Source organism: Melopsittacus undulatus, chromosome 5 (assembly GCF_012275295.1).
Source record: "Melopsittacus undulatus isolate bMelUnd1 chromosome 5, bMelUnd1.mat.Z, whole genome shotgun sequence".
Taxonomy (NCBI): domain Eukaryota; kingdom Metazoa; phylum Chordata; class Aves; order Psittaciformes; family Psittaculidae; genus Melopsittacus; species Melopsittacus undulatus.
Genome location: NC_047531.1, coordinates 2,379,763 through 2,397,971, shown reverse-complemented (window position 1 = coordinate 2,397,971; position 18,209 = coordinate 2,379,763). Strand labels below are relative to the sequence as shown.

Below are 18,209 nucleotides of genomic sequence, written 5' to 3'. Positions count from 1 at the left end.
ATGGGCAGGGACACCTCACACTAAACCATATCACCCAAGGCTTCATCCAACCTGGCCTTGAACACTGCCAGGGATGGAGCATTCACAGCCTCCCTGGGCAACCCATTCCAGTGCCTCACCACCCTAACGGGAAAGAATTTCTTCCTTACATCCAATCTAAACCTCTCCTGTTTAAGTTTTAACCCGTTACCCCTTGTCCTGTCACTACAGTCCCTAATGAACAGTCCCTCTCCAGCATCCCTGTAGGCCCCCTTCAGACACTGGAAGCTGCTATGAGGTCTCCATGCAGCCTTCTCTTCTCCAGGCTGAACAGCCCCAACTTTCTCAGCCTGTCTCCATACAGGAGCTGCTCCAGCCCCTGGTCATCCTCGTGGCCTCCTCTGGACTTGTTCCAACAGTTCCATGTCCTTTTCTTGTTGAGGACACCAGAACTGCACACAATGCTCCAGGTGAGGTCTCACAAGAGCAGAGCAGAGGGGCAGGATCACCTCCTTCAACCTGCTGGTCACGCTCCTCTTGATGCAGCCCAGGATACAGTTGCTTTCTGGGCTGTAAGCACACACTGCAGCCGGCTCATGTTCATTTTCTCTTTTTTGTTTTGTTTTTTTTTTGTTAAAAAACCTGTTTTTGTTAAAAAAAAATGTTGAGACCATCAAATAATAATTTACTGTGATTTGATCTGTGGCTTTGTACAGTTGCCTGGGCGGGAGGAGGCCAAAGGAGGAGGGGATGAGGAAAGAAAAACAACAGAAAAAGCCCCTTGCTGCAGGCTTGGGTGAAGTGTGAGATAGTCCTTGGAGGGGCTCATGCTCCCCTGTCCTCTTCCTCCTCCTCCTCTTCCTCTCAGCCTATACTCATCTTCTGTATCTGTTTGTTTCTTCCTTCACCTCTTTCCTCGCACACTGCACAGTGGGAACCTCTCCAAGACATGGTCCAATCAGTGTAGTCACGGTATCACACATTTACAGTTCATGCAGCCAGGGCCACTCTCATCTGGGGGATTCAGCTTGTGCAGCTTCTGCTGATGGAGCTCCCTCACCAAGGAGCAGAAGGCATCTTCAATGCCCTGTCTGGTTTTGGCAGATGTTTCTATGTAGGGGATCCTGTAACTCCGTGCCAGGTCCTGCACTTGCTGGGTTTCCACTATCTGTGCTCGGAGGTCACATTTATTCCCTACCAGCACCATGGGAACATCATTTGAGTCTTTCACTCTCTTGATCTGCTCCCTGTACTGGTGAATGTCTTCAAAAGACTTGGTGTTGTTGATGGCAAAGACGCAGAGGAATCCTTCCCCCGTCTTCATGTACTGGTCTCTCATGGCACTGTACTCCTCTTGCCCTGCAGTATCTAAGATGTCTATGAAGCAGGTCTTTCCATCAATGAGAACTTGCTTTCTGCAGGAATCCTCTATGGTGAAGTCATACTCATAAATGAAATGGTCCTGAATGAGCTGTATCATCAAAGCACTCTTCCCACCACCACCAGCTCTCACTGCCACCATCTCTCAGTCATCTTCCAGATGACCCCAGCTCAGGACTTCCAGAAGCACCCACCCTCTGGATGGCTAACCGGCCCCACAGAGAAATTAGGGTCCTCTTGTCTGGGGTTGGCTCAAGTCCTCTGGCTTGTCCACTGCTCCAGGTGGGATGCACATCCTGAAGAGTGAGGAGTGGAAGTTTAAAGCAGAACAATGATATTGTTTGTCTTCCAATGGGGGAAAATCAAACAAGACAAGGCACTCCCCAGCTAGGCCCACCTCCCTCCCCTGCATCCTCCTCCTCATCCAGCCTGGCCCCTCGGGGGGCTTCAAGCCACAGTGTGAGTGCAGGGGGAGTGCCAATGACCACTGCATGTGCCCAGGACACATGCCCCCAGATTTGGTACTGCAATGCCTTCATCACATCTGAGGAAGCAGAAGGGGGTCTGCAGCTGCTGCTGAGTTGCCTACCCAGAGATTATAGCTGGGACATTGGGCCACTGCTGCAGTTGTCAGTTTAACAGTGCTTTGATAGACTGTATTGCTGAAAATTGGCCTTCCTGCTTTACAAGTGTTATTAATTATAATGGGACCTGTATTGCAGCTGGAACTGTAATACACCTGTAAGGGATCTATTTTTTAGTTTTTTAACCAAACTTGGGGTTAAGTGGGTACTACATTATGCTGTTATTATAGCTTCAATATTATTAGTTTTCTTTAACTGGCATTGTTTATTATGCATGCGTTGGAGCACAAACGTGGAACAAATGAATCTGATATCGAATTAATGCTCTGAACAGGTTTCCCCCCTTCCCTCTTTAGTTGCCATAACAATCTGTGAGCTTGACAAACAATAAAATTAGAATTGCATTAAAGGTGTATACATCATGTACACTCTGTATCCCATTATTCTTTTTCACTGCAGTAAAAGCATTGAGTGTTTGCTTTGGAAGAGAACACTGCTACACTTCTTGCCTTGTCATATCTCACAGTGCTTTTTGCAGCCAAAAGTTGTTTGTTTTGAGAAGATGGAAGGGTATTCTGGGCTGGAACTTTTAGAGGAGGAGTGATTTTGTTTATGGTTTCTCTAAGATAATGTTTGTCTTTCACTTGTAGGATGCGGTCTTGGGTGCGCTACCTTTGAATATCAGAACTTCAAAGAAATGCCTCTCTGCTGTTAAATGTGCTGTGAATCTCCACCCCTATGGTTCTGTAAGGTAAATCTTCCAGCTATTCCCTTTGCTGACATAAAGCAAATTAAACAACATGTGTGCAAGGAAAAGATCTCAGCAGCTCATATGTGTGCATGGGTGCATATGTGTGTGTACAAATGTATGTACATGATGTAATTAACTTCCCCTCCCCATGACTGCACAAGCTTGTGCCCCTGGGGACAGGATGAAAGTTAAAAACATGCCAGATGTTAGTCATATTGCCTAATGCACAACTTGAAAGTGCTCTGGTAGTTCAGCAGTGAACATTATGGAAAAACATTTATGGAACAAAGAGGCTGTTATCTCAGTATCTGAACTGTGCTGAGCATCACGGAGCCCCTTTACTGCTGCTCCTATCCAGTCCGGCACATTATTCCTTGCTGCGATATCTTTCTGTGTTGCCTTTGTAGATAATCCTTGTGATAAAGCTCCCTTCAGAAAAATGGGAGTTTTCCATTTTTAAATACATAACATGATCACCTTATGATGAGGCTGGACTTGAATAGAAAAACCATGAGAAGCTTTTCCTTCTCCATCCTCTAAGCCTGCTGTTCTCACATGCAAACCATCCTTTGATTTCTCTTTTTTTCTGCAAGTTTAGCCTCTGTTAGGAGCACAGGATACATCTATTTATGAACGCTGTGTGTGATTATTTCCTCGATTAATCTGAATATAAGGCATAAAGCTACAAGCTATTCTAAAGCCTTTCCTGGTGGTGCTAACTCATCTTTGAATTCTTTATTTCTGATTCTGTACAACAGAGGAGAATTGCTACACTGGGCCCAGGGATTTGGGGGAACAGGATAAAAGGAAATAAAATACCATGTAGGCTGAGCAAGGAATGTAGTTAGCTGTCATAAATCCCTGGAGACAAGATCTCTCTAGAGCTGGGTTCATATAGTGATCTCCTCACTGACTCCAGTCCTAAAGATCAAAGAGTAGTGGATTAAGTAGCATGTTCTGCAGTGACGTGCTGCTGGGGATTAGCTAGGTAGGAATCACCTAAATAAAAGATCACAGCACCATAGTACAATTTTGACTGGAATAGACCTCGGGAGGTCCCAGTTCAACCTGCTGCTCAGGTGGCCAACTTCTGTGTTAGATGAGGTTGCTCAGGGCCATGCCTAGTTGAATTTTGAATGTCTCCCTTCAGGACCTTTGTTCCAGTGCTTAACTCCTTTCATAGTGAACTTTTCCTTTCTTATATCTAATTGGAATTGCCCTTGCAGTAAATTCTTATGCACAACCCTTTAGGTTGTTGAGGACAGCTATAAGATCCCACCCCCCTCCTCTTCCCCTGCAGCTGCCTCTTCTCCAGGATGAACTGAAACTGTCTCAGTAACACCACATACATCATGTGCTCTGGCTCACTCATCATCTTGGACTATAACTTGTCCTGGGTTCAGCAGTAGCAGTCATTTTTCTCCTTCTTAGTAGCTGGTGCAGTGCTGTAGTTTTGACTTTCAGCCTGGGAACAGCGCTGATAACACCGATGTTTTTAGTTGCTGCTTAGTGATGTTTACTCTGACCAAGGACTTTCTGAGTCTCATGCTCTGCCAGGGAGGAGGGGAAGATGGGAGGAATCAGAGACAGGACACCTCGCCCAAACTGACCAAAGAGGTATTCCATACCACAGCACGTCATGCCCAGTATATAAACTGGGGGCAGTTACCCAGAAGGGCTAGATCACTGCTCGGGGAGTGCTGGGTATCGGTCGGTGGGTGGTGAGCGGTTGTATTCTCTCCCCTTGTTATTTCCCTTATCACTATTATTATTATTGGTGGCAGCAGCAGTGGTTTGTGTTATACCTTAGTTACTGGATTGTTCTTATCTCAACCAGTAAGAGTTACATTCTTCCCATTTTCCTCCCCATCCCTATGGGAGCAGGGGGAGGAAGGCGGGGGAGTGACTGAACGGCTGCATGGTACTGAGTTACTGGCTGAGTTTAAACCACAACATAATCAAACTGAACTCACTCTGATTGACTAACCATGCTTTTGGTGGCCCCAAACTGGCCACAGTACCCTGGATGTGGTCTCACAAGTACCAAATAAAAGTGAATTCTAAATTCCTTTGGCCTACTTAGGTAGCAAAGGAGGTGCTCTGAGATACCACTGCATGCTGATGATCAGGGACTGGAGCACCTCCTGTATGGAGACAGGCTGAGAAAGTTGGGGCTGTTCAGCCTGGAGAAGAGAAGGCTGCATGGAGACCTCATAGCAGCCTTCCAGTATCTGAAGGGACCTATAGAGATGCTGGGGAGGCACTATTCATTAGGGACTGTAGTGACAGGACAAGGGGTAATGGGTTAAAACTTAAACAGGGGAGGTTTAGATTGGATGTAAGGAAGAAATTCTTTACTGTGAGGGTGGTGAGGCACTGGAATGGGTTGCCCATGAAGTTGTGAATGCTCCCTCCCTGCCAGTGTTCAAGGCCAGGCTGGACAGAGCCTTGGGTGCCATGGTTTAGTGTGAGGCATCCCTGCCCATGGCAGGGGGGTTGGAACTGGATGATCATAAGGTCCTTTCCAACCCCAACTATTCTATGATTCTATGTTTCTAACAATATTGTTTGGCATCAATGTGCAGCTGATATCCTCTGGGAGGAAAGAAAAGTGATGAGAAACCTTTGCCTTGTGTTATTTCTTCATTCTGACCCCCCTTGGGTTTTTTCCTGTGAATAGCTCACATCAGGATCTTGTACTGTAAAACTGGTATAAAATTATATTTCTTGCTTCCTTAGCTTGTGTCTGTGGGAATCAGAAATCACTGTCAGGTCTTTGGAGCACTGAGGGTTTGAAGACACGCCGGTGCCCGGGGATACCAGGCAGTCCTGATCTCAACAGCAGTAAATCAGAGAACAGAGAAGAACAGAACACACACTGCCAGGAGTCCCATGCGATGTGATAGTTGAGGTAAACCAAAGATAAATTGTTTTGGTGTTACATGTTTGAGCAACCTGGGCTATTGGAAGGTGTCCCTGCCTGTGGCAGGTGGGTGGAACTGAATGAGCTTTATGGTCCCTTCTACAAGGCTAGCTGGATGAAGCCTTTGGTGATATGGTTTAGTGTGAGATGTCCCTGCCCATGGCAGGAGGATGGAACTGGATGATCTTAAGGTCCTTTCCAACCCTAACTATTCTATGATTCTATGCTATTCTATGATTTTATGATTCTATTACTAGCAAGTTATAAAACATTAATTATTAGCCAGCACTGCTCTGCAGGGCAATGTAGATTGGAGTTTCTGTGCTAGCAGATATCTTCCATCATCTCACACACACAGCAGGCACCCAGAAAGCTTCAAGGCTCATGGGCTGTGAGTCCCTGTCACCAGGTGTTGCCATACATGTGCCTCTCCTTGGTCAAATGTCTTATGGTTGCACCAACATTGGCACATGCGTTGGTCACTATGAGCTTGTAAGACCAATGTGTGTAGGAGCCACCACCCACAGGCTGTATGTGCTACACACAAAGCACACAGGAGGATCTGGCATGTTGGTTTTGCTGCATAAGATGATCTTGCACTCTGCCTTTCTAATTAGGTCAAGAGGAACACGATGCTCTGGCAGCTTTGAGGGCTCAGGGTAGCTAATTCAGCACTAGAGTGGGTATTGCTCCAGAGACAGAATTGAGTCCCACTGATGTACTTTAAGCATTGAACGCAGCTAATGAAGCTATTAAAAGGCAGAAAAATGTCAGTCATTTCAGTGAAACAGCTATGTTGCAATGTCCTCAGACTGGCCCGAATGGGTGTTTGCAGTACTAAAATATCACACTGCTGTAAGCGACAAAATTGTTCACTAATGATAGGCTTCACCCAAGCCAACAATCGACCACTCACAGTTTCCTTGGGCTGCCCACAGCATGCAGCCTAGCCCAGCCGAATGTACCACTTTGCCTGCAGTCAGAATGGGCTGTGTGAGTTGCTAAAAGATCCTGAGACTTCACACAAGCAACAGATTTTTGTGCTATTTCTGAGCTCTAAGATTGTCCAAAAAGCCTAAAATGATCACTTCAGCAAGAAGCTTTTTGAACAGGTCTTTGTTCAATTAGTGCAACTTGATCTATTGCTAGGTGAGCCCTCAAACAGTTTATAATCACAGACCCACAACTGCAAAGCAGGAAGATTATGAAGGTTAAATATATCAAGTGTTTGCATGAGAAGGAAGTGATCAATGAAAAATAAAACTAGAGTTAATGAGAGATACAGGATTCCAGAGCATGGCAGATAGGTTGGTGGTGTTTGTGATAGGACATTCTGTAATGGTGGAAGGAGACAGCACAGAAAATGAAAGCAGAAAACCCTGATATTGCTCAGAGAATTATAAGATGTAATCTTCACAAATGTATAGATGTATATACAGAGAAATATATAGATGTAATCTTCACAAATAACTCTAATTTTAAGGGCTGTTGTGCTTCTTTTTCAGTCCCAAATTTACCTGCTGTATTAATGCAGTGTCCTCTCACATTCACTGTTGACAATTAATAGCTTGAGTAATAAGAATATATAAAAGATATCTTCACTCAGGTTATAAAAGCATTTGTTTGCACTGAAGGGACGTTGCCCACTGCATTTAAGGTTTGCAGCATGAATAAATCTCTTTGTGCTCTTATTTCAGTGTTTCTCACAAGCTGCATCCCACCACTCTGTCTAGAAGGGAGAGGCAAATAGTCTTTTGGGCTAGCTAACCTTGTCCCAGAAGGATTGCTCTTAAAGACCATTTTATGCTCTTTGCAATCTTAGATCCCATGGGAGGAGAAACTTCCCGTGCTGCCCCAGAGGCTGGCTTGCCCTCTATTACATTTCATTTTAAGGAAATATTTTTCTGATCTTCAGCCTTTACATCTCACTTGCTTAATTCCTTCCCACTGCACCTAGTTAGATTCCCTTGTACAATCCTAAATAATTAATCACCTCCTTCATTCCTCTCAAACACTTGTTGAATACAGAGCAGAGAGCAAGAATTACACATAGGAAGAAAAGGAATGGGAACTGGATGAGAGAGGGTTGGTTGAGAGGCAAGGAACAGGGAAAGAATGATGCTCCAAGCATAAATCCAAGTTGCTGGTAAAAGGGATACAGGAGCGCTGCCATGCCCTGTGGCTGATTCACGCTGCTTACTTTTGCATATTAATTTAGGAAGGCAAAACACAGTTTCTCATGGGGTCTTGAAGTGCTCTGCTCAGAAGCAGGCATCCTTTGATGCCTTGTCAGCCCAAAACAGCAGTGGAATGCAAGTAGATCCCTAGGTATGGCTGGGCAACTGAACGTAAAATGAGAGCAGCGGTGAGCATGCCATGAACATAAGCCCTGCAGCCATTGAGATGCCCTGCAAACCTTTGGTGGGTGAAAGCAGCTTAGGGGGGCACAGTTCTGTGTATATGCAGAAGAAGGACTCAAGAGGCCTTCCAGCACCGATAGTAATGCTTCTCACAAGCTTTCTTTCCCAAGGACACCAGTGGATTGTGCTTCACCAAATGCATTTTGAAGGATGGGGGTGTGTGTTGGTTTGGTTTATTTTATCCAGTGTATTTCGTTTCCTTAGACATTGAAATGTGAAGATCATGAATTCCTAGGCAAGCCAAGAGGTATGCTCCTAGAACACAAGGGCAGAATCATAGAATCATAGAATAGTTAGGATTGGAAGGCATTCGCCAGTGCACCATTAGCCATGAGCTGAGCACCCAACTTGGATGCTAAAGTCAGGTCTCTGAACCAGGATCCCTTCCTCACTCCTTTGGCAAAGAACAAGCAGTATCTAAGCTCTGACCCACATCTGGTAATATCTCTCTAGCTTTCCCAATAGGTGTGTACGAGGATCCCCAAACAACCAAGAACTTTGGTTAACCAAACCCAAGGGCTGGCCATGCAAAAGCTTTTATATCTAAGTAGGCAAATTGGAACTATTCCCAAGTTGAAGTCCCCAGCCCTGAGGACTGCAGGTAGGAAACATTTCTGTACTTTTCCAAGGAAGAGACAGGTATTCAGCAAGCAGGGAGATAGCCAACTGCTAATAGACAACAGTAAGGCTAAGTGAACTGAAGAAAATGAGGCTGGAGGAAACGGGGCACTGGGAACACCTCCTGTTAAGCCTGTTTGCCCTCCATGCAAAGCTACAACCCAGCTGTTTGGTGTTGTTTCCATGAGTTGTGTACTTTTTATTTATTCACACTGGGAACATGACCTCTCATCCAGGAGCTCTGTTCCACCAAGAGTGAATTTATGGTTGGCATCTCCTCCTTGCACCAGGCACAGGGAGGTGATTTACAGCAACCAAATTGCATTCTGACCCAGTGACAAGCCTTTTGCCTGAGATGCTGAAGATACAAACAGTCAGGCTGTGGCATCACTATGGGTACTATTTCAATATTTGGGAAAATGCTTGCATTGCCCAGTCCATTCTACAGCCCCAGTGCTGTCGTTTAGAAGGTAAATGCAGCTATAACTCTTTTGTGAGGTTATAACTAAAAGGGAGGCACATGGGCTGGGATGGGACTGCACAAATGAGAGCTGTCAAGTAAGCAAGCATCCCCAGTCATGAAGAAGGTGCTTGGAATAGGACAGGGAAGTGGGGCATCTTATGTGAGAATTTGTGGTAGTACTTGGCTGTGTAATGCCCATTAAGATGACCATGGGATCCACTGGCTTGGCAACCAATTTCAAACAGCCATGCCTATGCAGCCTTATCTTCCAGGCTTGTATGGCCATGCATTGAGACAGGAACCTGGGATGTGGGAAGCAGAGGAGAAAGAGCCCTTCATGACCCACTCCTCTCTCTGTACACATGTTGGTCAAGGTCTTCGTGCCTTTCTAGTCAGCGTGTTCTTAATCCACAAGTGAGTGTTGGTGTTTTTATTGTTTCTTACCCTACCCACAAGTGTGCTGGAAAGCTGGGGTTTGCTGAGGGTGTGGGGAGAAGAGTGAACTGCAGAAAACACTGTGATGAAGGCAGGAAAGCAGGAGGCTCCAAAACTTTGCGCCACAAGATGTGTTTGGACCAGTGAAAACATTGCACAAGAGTGTGCTTCACAGCATGATGATGAGCATAAATCTCTGTCCTGCCTCCCTGGGCATGCTCAGAGAACGCTGTGTGTCTGATTACCATGTACCTGCTAGAGAACAACCTCTGTTTGCTTTATTAGCACTGTTTGGAGTTTTCTTTGGTGTTTTAATTTATTCTCATTTTGGCATGGAAGTAAGAGGAGAGAGAAGTGGGTGAGATACCGTACAGTGCTATATGTATATCTCCTCAGCCTCAACTTGCATTAGGTTCAGCCACCTGTAGAAGGACATGTACAACCCAGGGCAAGTGCAGCATCCATATTTCACACCACTTCTTATCACAACATTAGTGTTTGAAGGGACCTCTGGATGTTTTCTGGAGATCATCTAGTCCAACCCCTTGCCAAGGAAGGGCCGCCTACCTTTAAACAGGAATGCATCCACCCGGGTTTTGAATGTCTCCAGAGGGAGACTCCACAGCCCCTTGGGCAGCCTGTTCCAGTGCTCTGCCACCCTCAATGTAAAGAAGTTCTTCTTCATGTTGAGTTGAAACTTGTGTTTTAGTTTATGGCCATTACTCCTTATTCTGTTGCTGGGCACCACTGAAGAGTCTGGCGCCATCCTCTTGGCACCCACCATCCCATCAAGTTTGCAGAGGATACCAAACTGGTGGAGGGTGGCCAAGGGCAGAGCTGCCATTCAAAGTGACCTCAACAGGCTGGAGGAAAGGGCCAGCAGGAGCTTTGTGGAATTCAGGAAGGACAAATGCAGAGACCTGTGTTCAGGAAGGAAGAGGTATTTGCGGAGATAAAGGCTGGGGATGGACAGGGTGGGGAGGAGCTCTGCTCTAAAGGACCTGGGGGTGTCCTGGTGGGAAGTGGCCACATCTTGATACTGTGTCCAACTCTTTGTGCCTCCAGTACAGAAAAGTAATGGGCAGACTGGAGGAAGTTCAGAAGAGGGCCACCAACATGTTTGGGCAGGCTGGAGCACTCATCTACCAGCAGAGGCTGGAGCAGAGGCAGTGCTGGGGGCACCTAACAGCATCACCCTCCCCTGATATCTATGCGGAACTTATCAAGAAGTATCAGCAGGACTCTGCAGCGGCATATTGAAGGGCATCAGAGGCAGGGGGTGTCAGTTGCAACAAGGGAGGCTCAGGCTGGATATCAGGAAAAGCATCTTCACCTCCCATATGAAGACAGGATAAGAAAGTTGGGGCTATGCAGCTGGGAAAAGAGAAGCTGCATGGAGACATCTAGTATCTGAAGGGGGTCTATAAGGGTGCTGGAGGGGGACTGTTCATTAGGGACTGTAGTGACAGGACAAGGGGTAACGGGTTACAACTTAAACAGGGAAGTTCACATTAGGTATAAGGAGGAAGTTCTTTACTGTGAGGGTGGTGAGGTACTGGAATAGGCTACCCAAAGAACTGCTAAATGCTCCATCCCTGACAGTGTTCAAGGCCAGGCTGGACAGAGCCTTGGGCTACATGGTTTAGTGTGAGGTGTCCCTGCCCATGGCAGGGGGCTGGAACTGGATGATCTTAAGGTCCTTTCCAACCCTAACTATTCTGTGATTCTATGATTCTGTGATTCGATGAGGACAGTCAAATAGCACAACAGATTGCTCAGAGAGGCTGTGAAGGTTCCTGCCTTTTATTTTGTCATTCTTTTAAACAGGAGGATCCAGGGTCTGGGGAGATGCTCCAGCGTGTGGCATGATTACACAAGAATCAGAGTCCAAGGCTGGTGTGGCACACATAGAGTTATACTTTGGCCATATCTACAAGAAAGGTAATAATCGTTTCCTAGGGATCCTCAGCACCAAAGTTGAATAGGATGAAAATAACACCAGAGGTGCTCTATAGATCATGTAATACAAGTCCTTGGGGGTCTGGCTTTTCTGTCATAGGCATATTCTGCATACACCTATCCCCTAAAAAGCAGTCCCCCTGCAGTTGGTGTTTTTACGGCACAGTTCTCACTTAGGGCCTGTGGGACATCACCCAAGGCTCATTTATTAACAGGATTCACTGAAATTCACCTTCAGCTGTCTACAAATTAGACCCCTAGAGCTCCATTTTTTCTTATAAATGCAGGCATCATTGCTATCTGAGTTGCCTTGGAGTATCCCACATGGCCCAGGTTTAGGATAGTGAATAAAGGACTTAAAGTGGGATTGAGCTCACAGACACATCCTTCTAAGCTTAGGGAGTCTTAGCCAGACATCCTGATGCACTAGACTCATATGCTTTATGCCATTTAGAGCCCTTGAAGTGGCCTAGGATATCCCACATTGGAGGTGGGAAATTCCTATTCATCCTGCACCATTTCTGCAGGACAACTGCAAAAATGTCTTTAAGTATGGAGCTGGAAAAACTGTTAGTCATGATGCACAAAAAGAGGGAATGTCATAAATTCTCTCTTTCATATACCTAGTTGGGAAAAGGATAAGTTGGTTTCTTGTCCAACTCTAGCAGTCTAATTAGCTGCTATTGCTACTAAAGGTACCATATTTCCAAGCAGATAGTGCCAGGTACCCTGGTTGAGAATGGAACAGAGAGCTCTGATCTATTGACATGGGCCTTTAGGACACTTTAAGCACACCAGCAGCATCCCAGACAAGAGGAACCTGCCTTTCTCATGCTCACATTCACAAAAGACAAGCAGGATGACCCAGCCTGTGGGAGGCTAGTTTGACATTACTTTGGCATAATAATGGAAATACTGATATGGGCATAAAGGGGAAGAAGACGTTAAAGAAGAGGTGGACAATTAATGCCAATCAACATGTTTTTTTTAGGGAGGAAAGGTTGTCAAACTCCATTTCATTCTTTGAGGTGATTGTAGGTTTTGGCTGATAAAAGTAATTGCAAAGATGGAATACGTTCTGACTTTTGTATGTTTGACAGCACAGCAGATCCTGATTAAAAAAATTAGCATTCCACCCTGTCAATACAAGGCACACCAAATAGATTAAGAATTGTCTGACATGTCAACAAAGAAGCTGTAAAAGAAGAATCACTGTAGGAAAGTATTTTTTTAGAGGAGTACTGCAGGGATCAGTAATAGGGCTGACTGCTATTGAATATTTTCACTAATGACTTGGAAGTAAATATTAAAGCAGCTGATAACATTAAAGAATAACGAAGACGACTAAGAGTTACAGAAACGTGCTCTTAGCATGGTGATAAGCAAGATTTTAAGTCTAAGAGCAGGCAAGCAGACCATACATGCTGGAACCTGGAGCACAACCCATCTGAAAGGGATTTAGGCATACTAAAGAAGGAGCTCAATATAATTCTGCCAGTCTGGTCCTTCGTGGCTTTTGTATGTTATCCTCTGCAAAGAGTGATGGAATCCCTGACTGTGTAATTCAGTGTAGAGTAGGGATGAAATTTTTAATGTCTGCACGTTGCATCACTAAGCTTGATGTTGAGGTAACAGATCCGGATCTGGTACCCCTAATTTTGAAAGGATGTCAGGAAAAAAAGAAGAGAAAAAGAAGAAAAAAACATTTGCAGAAATAAATCACAGAAATGGGGCTAAACCCCCAAATATTGTACGTAGATGTTTGCAGAACATGATATATTTATTTTAGGAAAAAGAAGGATGAAAAGCAACTCAAGACCTTTTTATGAGTGCCTCTGGGGAGTGAAATTGTAGGTACAAAGGGGATCTCTAATGTAGCACAACTGAGCAGAGCCAGAACCAACAGAGAACACATCTGCAGAACCTCAGGTAGGGCTTCAGCAGACTGTGCACCTCGGGGAAGCGCTGCACTTTCACCCCAGCTCCCGTGGCTTTGGGTTAAGACAGAAACTGTTTGGTTGCACATTTGTTGACTTGATCAAGTATGGACTTGGACATGGACACGGATAGGGCAGCTATGTTGTCCTACATGTGAAGAGTAACACTTGGTGACTTACTGGTCCTCTCACTCTCTATTAAAAGGTATGGAGCTGTGAAACCTACAGTTCAGGGAGCTGATAAGCCCACCGTTTTCTTTCTCATAGGACCTCATCTCTGGTCTTCCTTCTGCTTCTTCCCAAAACTCCTCCCTCCAACACCTCTGTGATCTCCACCCTGTGGCATGATGCAATGTGGATGAACCAAGAGTGAAACTTTCCAAGCCATCAGTCAGAGTGATGCAAGATAATGCTGAAAGTTCTCAGGCAGGTTTTCAGAAGGAAAAATGCCAGGAAAACCTTGTACTTTCCAAACCTTTGTACTTTCCAAACCTTTGTACTTTCCAAACCACCGCTGTCTCCTTCTGCTGGGAACTCAACAATTTATGCATGTCCTGTGAGTGAGATGTCCCTAGAGCAGCCTGGGGAGGCTGGGACATCACTCCCTGAGCTACCATCTTCGGGAAGTCTCTTAAGATTCAAATGCTTCTTTGTTTATAAAATAAAGTCCACCAGACCTATTGCCAATGGTTTATGCTAAAAAGCACACTCCCGTTAACAGTGCTTTGGAGCATAAATCCTTGCTAATTGATATAGGAATGTATCCCAGAAGAGTTTACTTTAATGCTGGTTTAGCTGATAGATATAAATGTGTGAGAGGGAAATATTAGCATTCGTGTAAAACAATTAGGTTATCAACAGGGGTGAATGATTCAGAAAATGACTGCAACTTTCCAGCTCCCTTTAATGGAAAAAAAAAAGAAGAAAGTCTGCTAAGAAGGAAAATCAGAGGGAATACAAAGATGAGTTAATCATTGCAGTTACTTGATATCTGTGTTACATCAGCAGCCTAAAAACCACAGCTGGGCCCCCACCTCTGTGCAGATGTGGATAGACAGAACCATCCTGCTGCCCAGCAGGGTCAATCATCTCCATGTCCTCTTCAGTGGTGCAGTATTTTGGGCTTACTGGTCTAACAAACCTGGTTGCTGGTTGTCGAGGCCAGTAATGTGTGCTAAATATGTATGAATAGAGGAGAATAATACAAGCAGTGTATAGTTTTCCAGAGTTTAATTATTTTTTCTTTTTTTTCTTCTTTTTTTTCAGATAATATAATGGCATATGAGAAGTGAGGCAGTAATGCAATTCAAAAGAAAAGAAGAAAGCATTCCCCACCACTCTCCTGGATCTTTCTGCTAGAGGCCGACATCATGGAAAGTTTCCTAAATACAAGCCCAGGTATTTCCGTAAAAATCTGGTTGTTCAACACCTACAATATTGTGGCAAATGCACAGCCATTGAAGGAATGGGTTTTCCAGTTTACTCAACAGTTTTAGCTATTTGATTCCCATTTAACTCATGGGTTCTGATGTGAGGATGTTTTCCTAAGAGAAAGTTCAGGTACAGGAAGCACACAGGAAGCCACACATCTTCTGCAAAAAGATGCTTTGACCTCCAGTGTTCAATCTGTGAGTTTGAACAAAAGGGATTTCATTGTTTCATTCTAAACCTATCTAGAATCAGGAGGAAAAAAAGTCACATATCAAAAGCAGTATCATTTGTGGAAGTAATATAGTATCGTTCCATTACATTTTCGGATTCAGGTATTTTAGCTATTTCTTAGTTTTAGTGCAAAAGCATGTGCATTTGCTTTTGCAAATACAGAGAAAGATACAAATTTCTGCAGTTTAGCATCTTTTGCTGCAAGTCACTGAATGATAAGACTTTTTCTCCCCGCACACTTCAGTGAGCCCAATTTTCACGGTCTCTGTTATTTATGGTCAACCGAATTATAAAACATTTGCCTGGGCATGGTTCAAGACCATGCTCCCAGTAAGATCTCATACAACAAAAAGCGCCCAACCCTAGAAACAGGTTTTTGTTTTTCCATTTTAATGCTCATAAAATTTTACAGACAACAGAATCCTTTCTTAAGCTTTATTTAAGAAATCGAATACTATTATAGTTCAATATATATAAGACACATCCAGTATTGTGTTCCTGATAGCAAGTGCATAGATTTTGTTAAGATATCATTTTTATATTTTAATTTTTTTTTATTTGTTACTCAGTAGCATGTTTCATGATCACACGAAGGGATATTCCCAGTGATTTTGCTAAGAGCATGAGAGAAAAAACAGAACACAGCAAAGTAGTGGAACTACAACAGAGATGAGGAACAAAAACAATCAGGCAAACTATCAGTACAGTCGATTCCTGATAAGTGAATAATCTGATTGCTTGGTCACAATGCTTTATTCACTTATCAGGAATGATTCACACTACATTTTGATAAACTGTTTTCCTTAGCCTAATACCTAAAAGTCACACTGGGCAAAGGCACACACACTCTGGCAGGCTATTCTTTAATCAGCAAGTCTTGTGACAGTTTGGTAATTTCCCATGGCGATACACATATAGCTAACAAAGAGACATTTTGCTAACACTGCAAGGTGCCTTACATAATTGAAATTAAAAGCATGCATTTAAGCAGGACAAACTGTTCAGCTGCATTGCTTTAAGGAACTCATTTTTTTCCCCCATTGTTGAAATAAAAAAGGAAAAAAAAGAAAGAAAAAAGAAAGAAAAACCTGTATCTTTCAGCCCTGAGTATCAAAAGAAACCCAACTGCAGCATAAGTCTTTCTTTCAGTTGTAGTTTTGGAAGAAAAGACCCTTCACAAAGCTCTAGTTTCTTTCCTAAGACCAAGTTTGGAGAAATAAGAAAGAAGAAAACAGAAAACATCCACAGCAACCTAAAAACCCAAGAGACCAATTCTGATTCACCATTCATGCAAGTCAAGACTTACTTAACTGAATCCACTGGTGTCAAAATTATCCAGATTGGGGTCATAAACTCTAGAGGTGTCAAAGGCCCAGGACATAGTCTGACCATTGGCTTTCCTGCCTGGGTTGTCCACTACAAGCTCCTCTGGGTTTACATTAAACTTGGACCCCTGACCTCTGACAACAGACCCTGCAACAGGACACTTGAGCTTGTTTGGGACTTCGGACTCATCACTTACTTGCCTTTCATGGAAAAAGAAAAGGACAAAAGAGGGAAAAAAGATGTAGTAATAAAAATATATTGATCAGTGACAACCAGGCCAACCCGAAAATGTCAAAACCCTTCCAAATGCAGGAGCCAAAGTCGCTGCTGACACCACTCGGAAACACTCAGTGCGCCATGGACTTTACTTGAGCGGGGGTCTGTGTGTGTGTTTGTGTGTGTGAGCCAAAGCCAGAGTGCCAGAAAGACCAGGGGAGAGGAGACAAGAGGGAGGAGTGTTGTTTGGGTCTCATAAGAGCACTTTAAAGTGGTCTTCGATTCCTGAGCATCACAGAAAGTGGGACAAAGGAAAGGGACAGGGGCGTATGGCTTGAATTCCAGAGAGCACTCGCCAGTGCTTCTCTCTCCTCCTTGGGTTTGGTTTGGTTAGTTTTGTTTTTCCCCCCCCTCTCCAAATTGTAAGGTTTGTATCTGTGATCAGAGGAGAGAAGAGAGACTTTTTGTAAACCAGAACAACATAGATTTTTTTCTCTCGTAGCTTTTATTTCATCGTGATAGACACCAGTTGGGGGAGAGCAGAGAGATTCTTGTGAGCAGGAAAAAAATAGAGGAAATGAAAGAATAAAAAAAGCTAAAAGCCAACTGTAAAAAATAATGAGAAAAGAAGTGCTATGGTATTTCTTTTGTCCCTTTTGAGATTTGTGTAATACTATTAGCCAATGCTGAGAATGATTTGCTTTGTAAGCCCACAGCAAAAATATCACCCTTCTGAACACCAGGGGATTTTTCCTCCCCCCCCATCATTTATTTATCTTTTTGGTTTTTGTTTTTCCCTTAACTTGCACTGGCTTTAGTAGAAAGTCTTCCTGTGCTCACTTGGATTTCATTTTATTTTGCCATTATTAGCTGTACAACTGCACATAACAAGCTGAATCACCTGGTAGGCTTCCGCAGGCTCTCACAGCCCTAGTTAAGATGTGATTAGTTTGACTAATTGATTAGGAGAGTTTGACTAACACCATATGCCATCAGATTACTGTGCAGTTTGGAAGAAATCCCAAGGCTATATCCTCCTTTTCCTGAATGTTTCATGTGCTTCTGCGAAGTAGTGGCAGAGTATTATTATTTTCTTTTAATGCCTAGGAAGAATTTATCTCCATAATCCACATTTCGCACACTGACCGAAATGTCAGAACAAGGAAAAAGAGCAACTTTTTAGGTGTCTTCTGTGTGTTTGTGTGCGAAAGCTTTGCAGTTAGAGGGCTGACAAAAGCTACCTTCAATATGACTCTGCAGGAAGCTCATTTAAAATGCTTCCTGCTCAGATGGATTATCCAAGTGATAAGGCATGACTAGGGGGAGGAAGAGAGAAGCAAAATAAAAATCAAAGGAAGCATAACATGTCTAAAATGTACAAATCCTCTTTTGCCCCCCAATCAGATATTCACTTAGGTGGAATCGACTGTATCTTTTGTACACAACCAACAAATAGAGAAAATAAAAAAACAGGCACGTGAAACAGTGAGGTGTGTAGATGTATTACCAACACAGAATGACCACCAACAATACAACACACAAAGTAGAGAGACAAG

General features: G+C 43.9%; 1 protein-coding gene across 1 annotated transcript; it reads right to left on the bottom strand.

Moving 5' to 3' along the window:
* Positions 1 to 937: 937 nt before the first annotated feature.
* Positions 938 to 1,501, bottom strand: LOC101871439 (GTPase HRas-like). The gene has a single exon (XM_034063137.1). It carries the CDS (start codon positions 1,499 to 1,501, stop codon positions 947 to 949), a length of 555 nt encoding a protein of 184 aa, XP_033919028.1. The 3' UTR covers positions 938 to 946.
* Between the last annotated feature and the right edge of the window lie 16,708 nt (positions 1,502 to 18,209).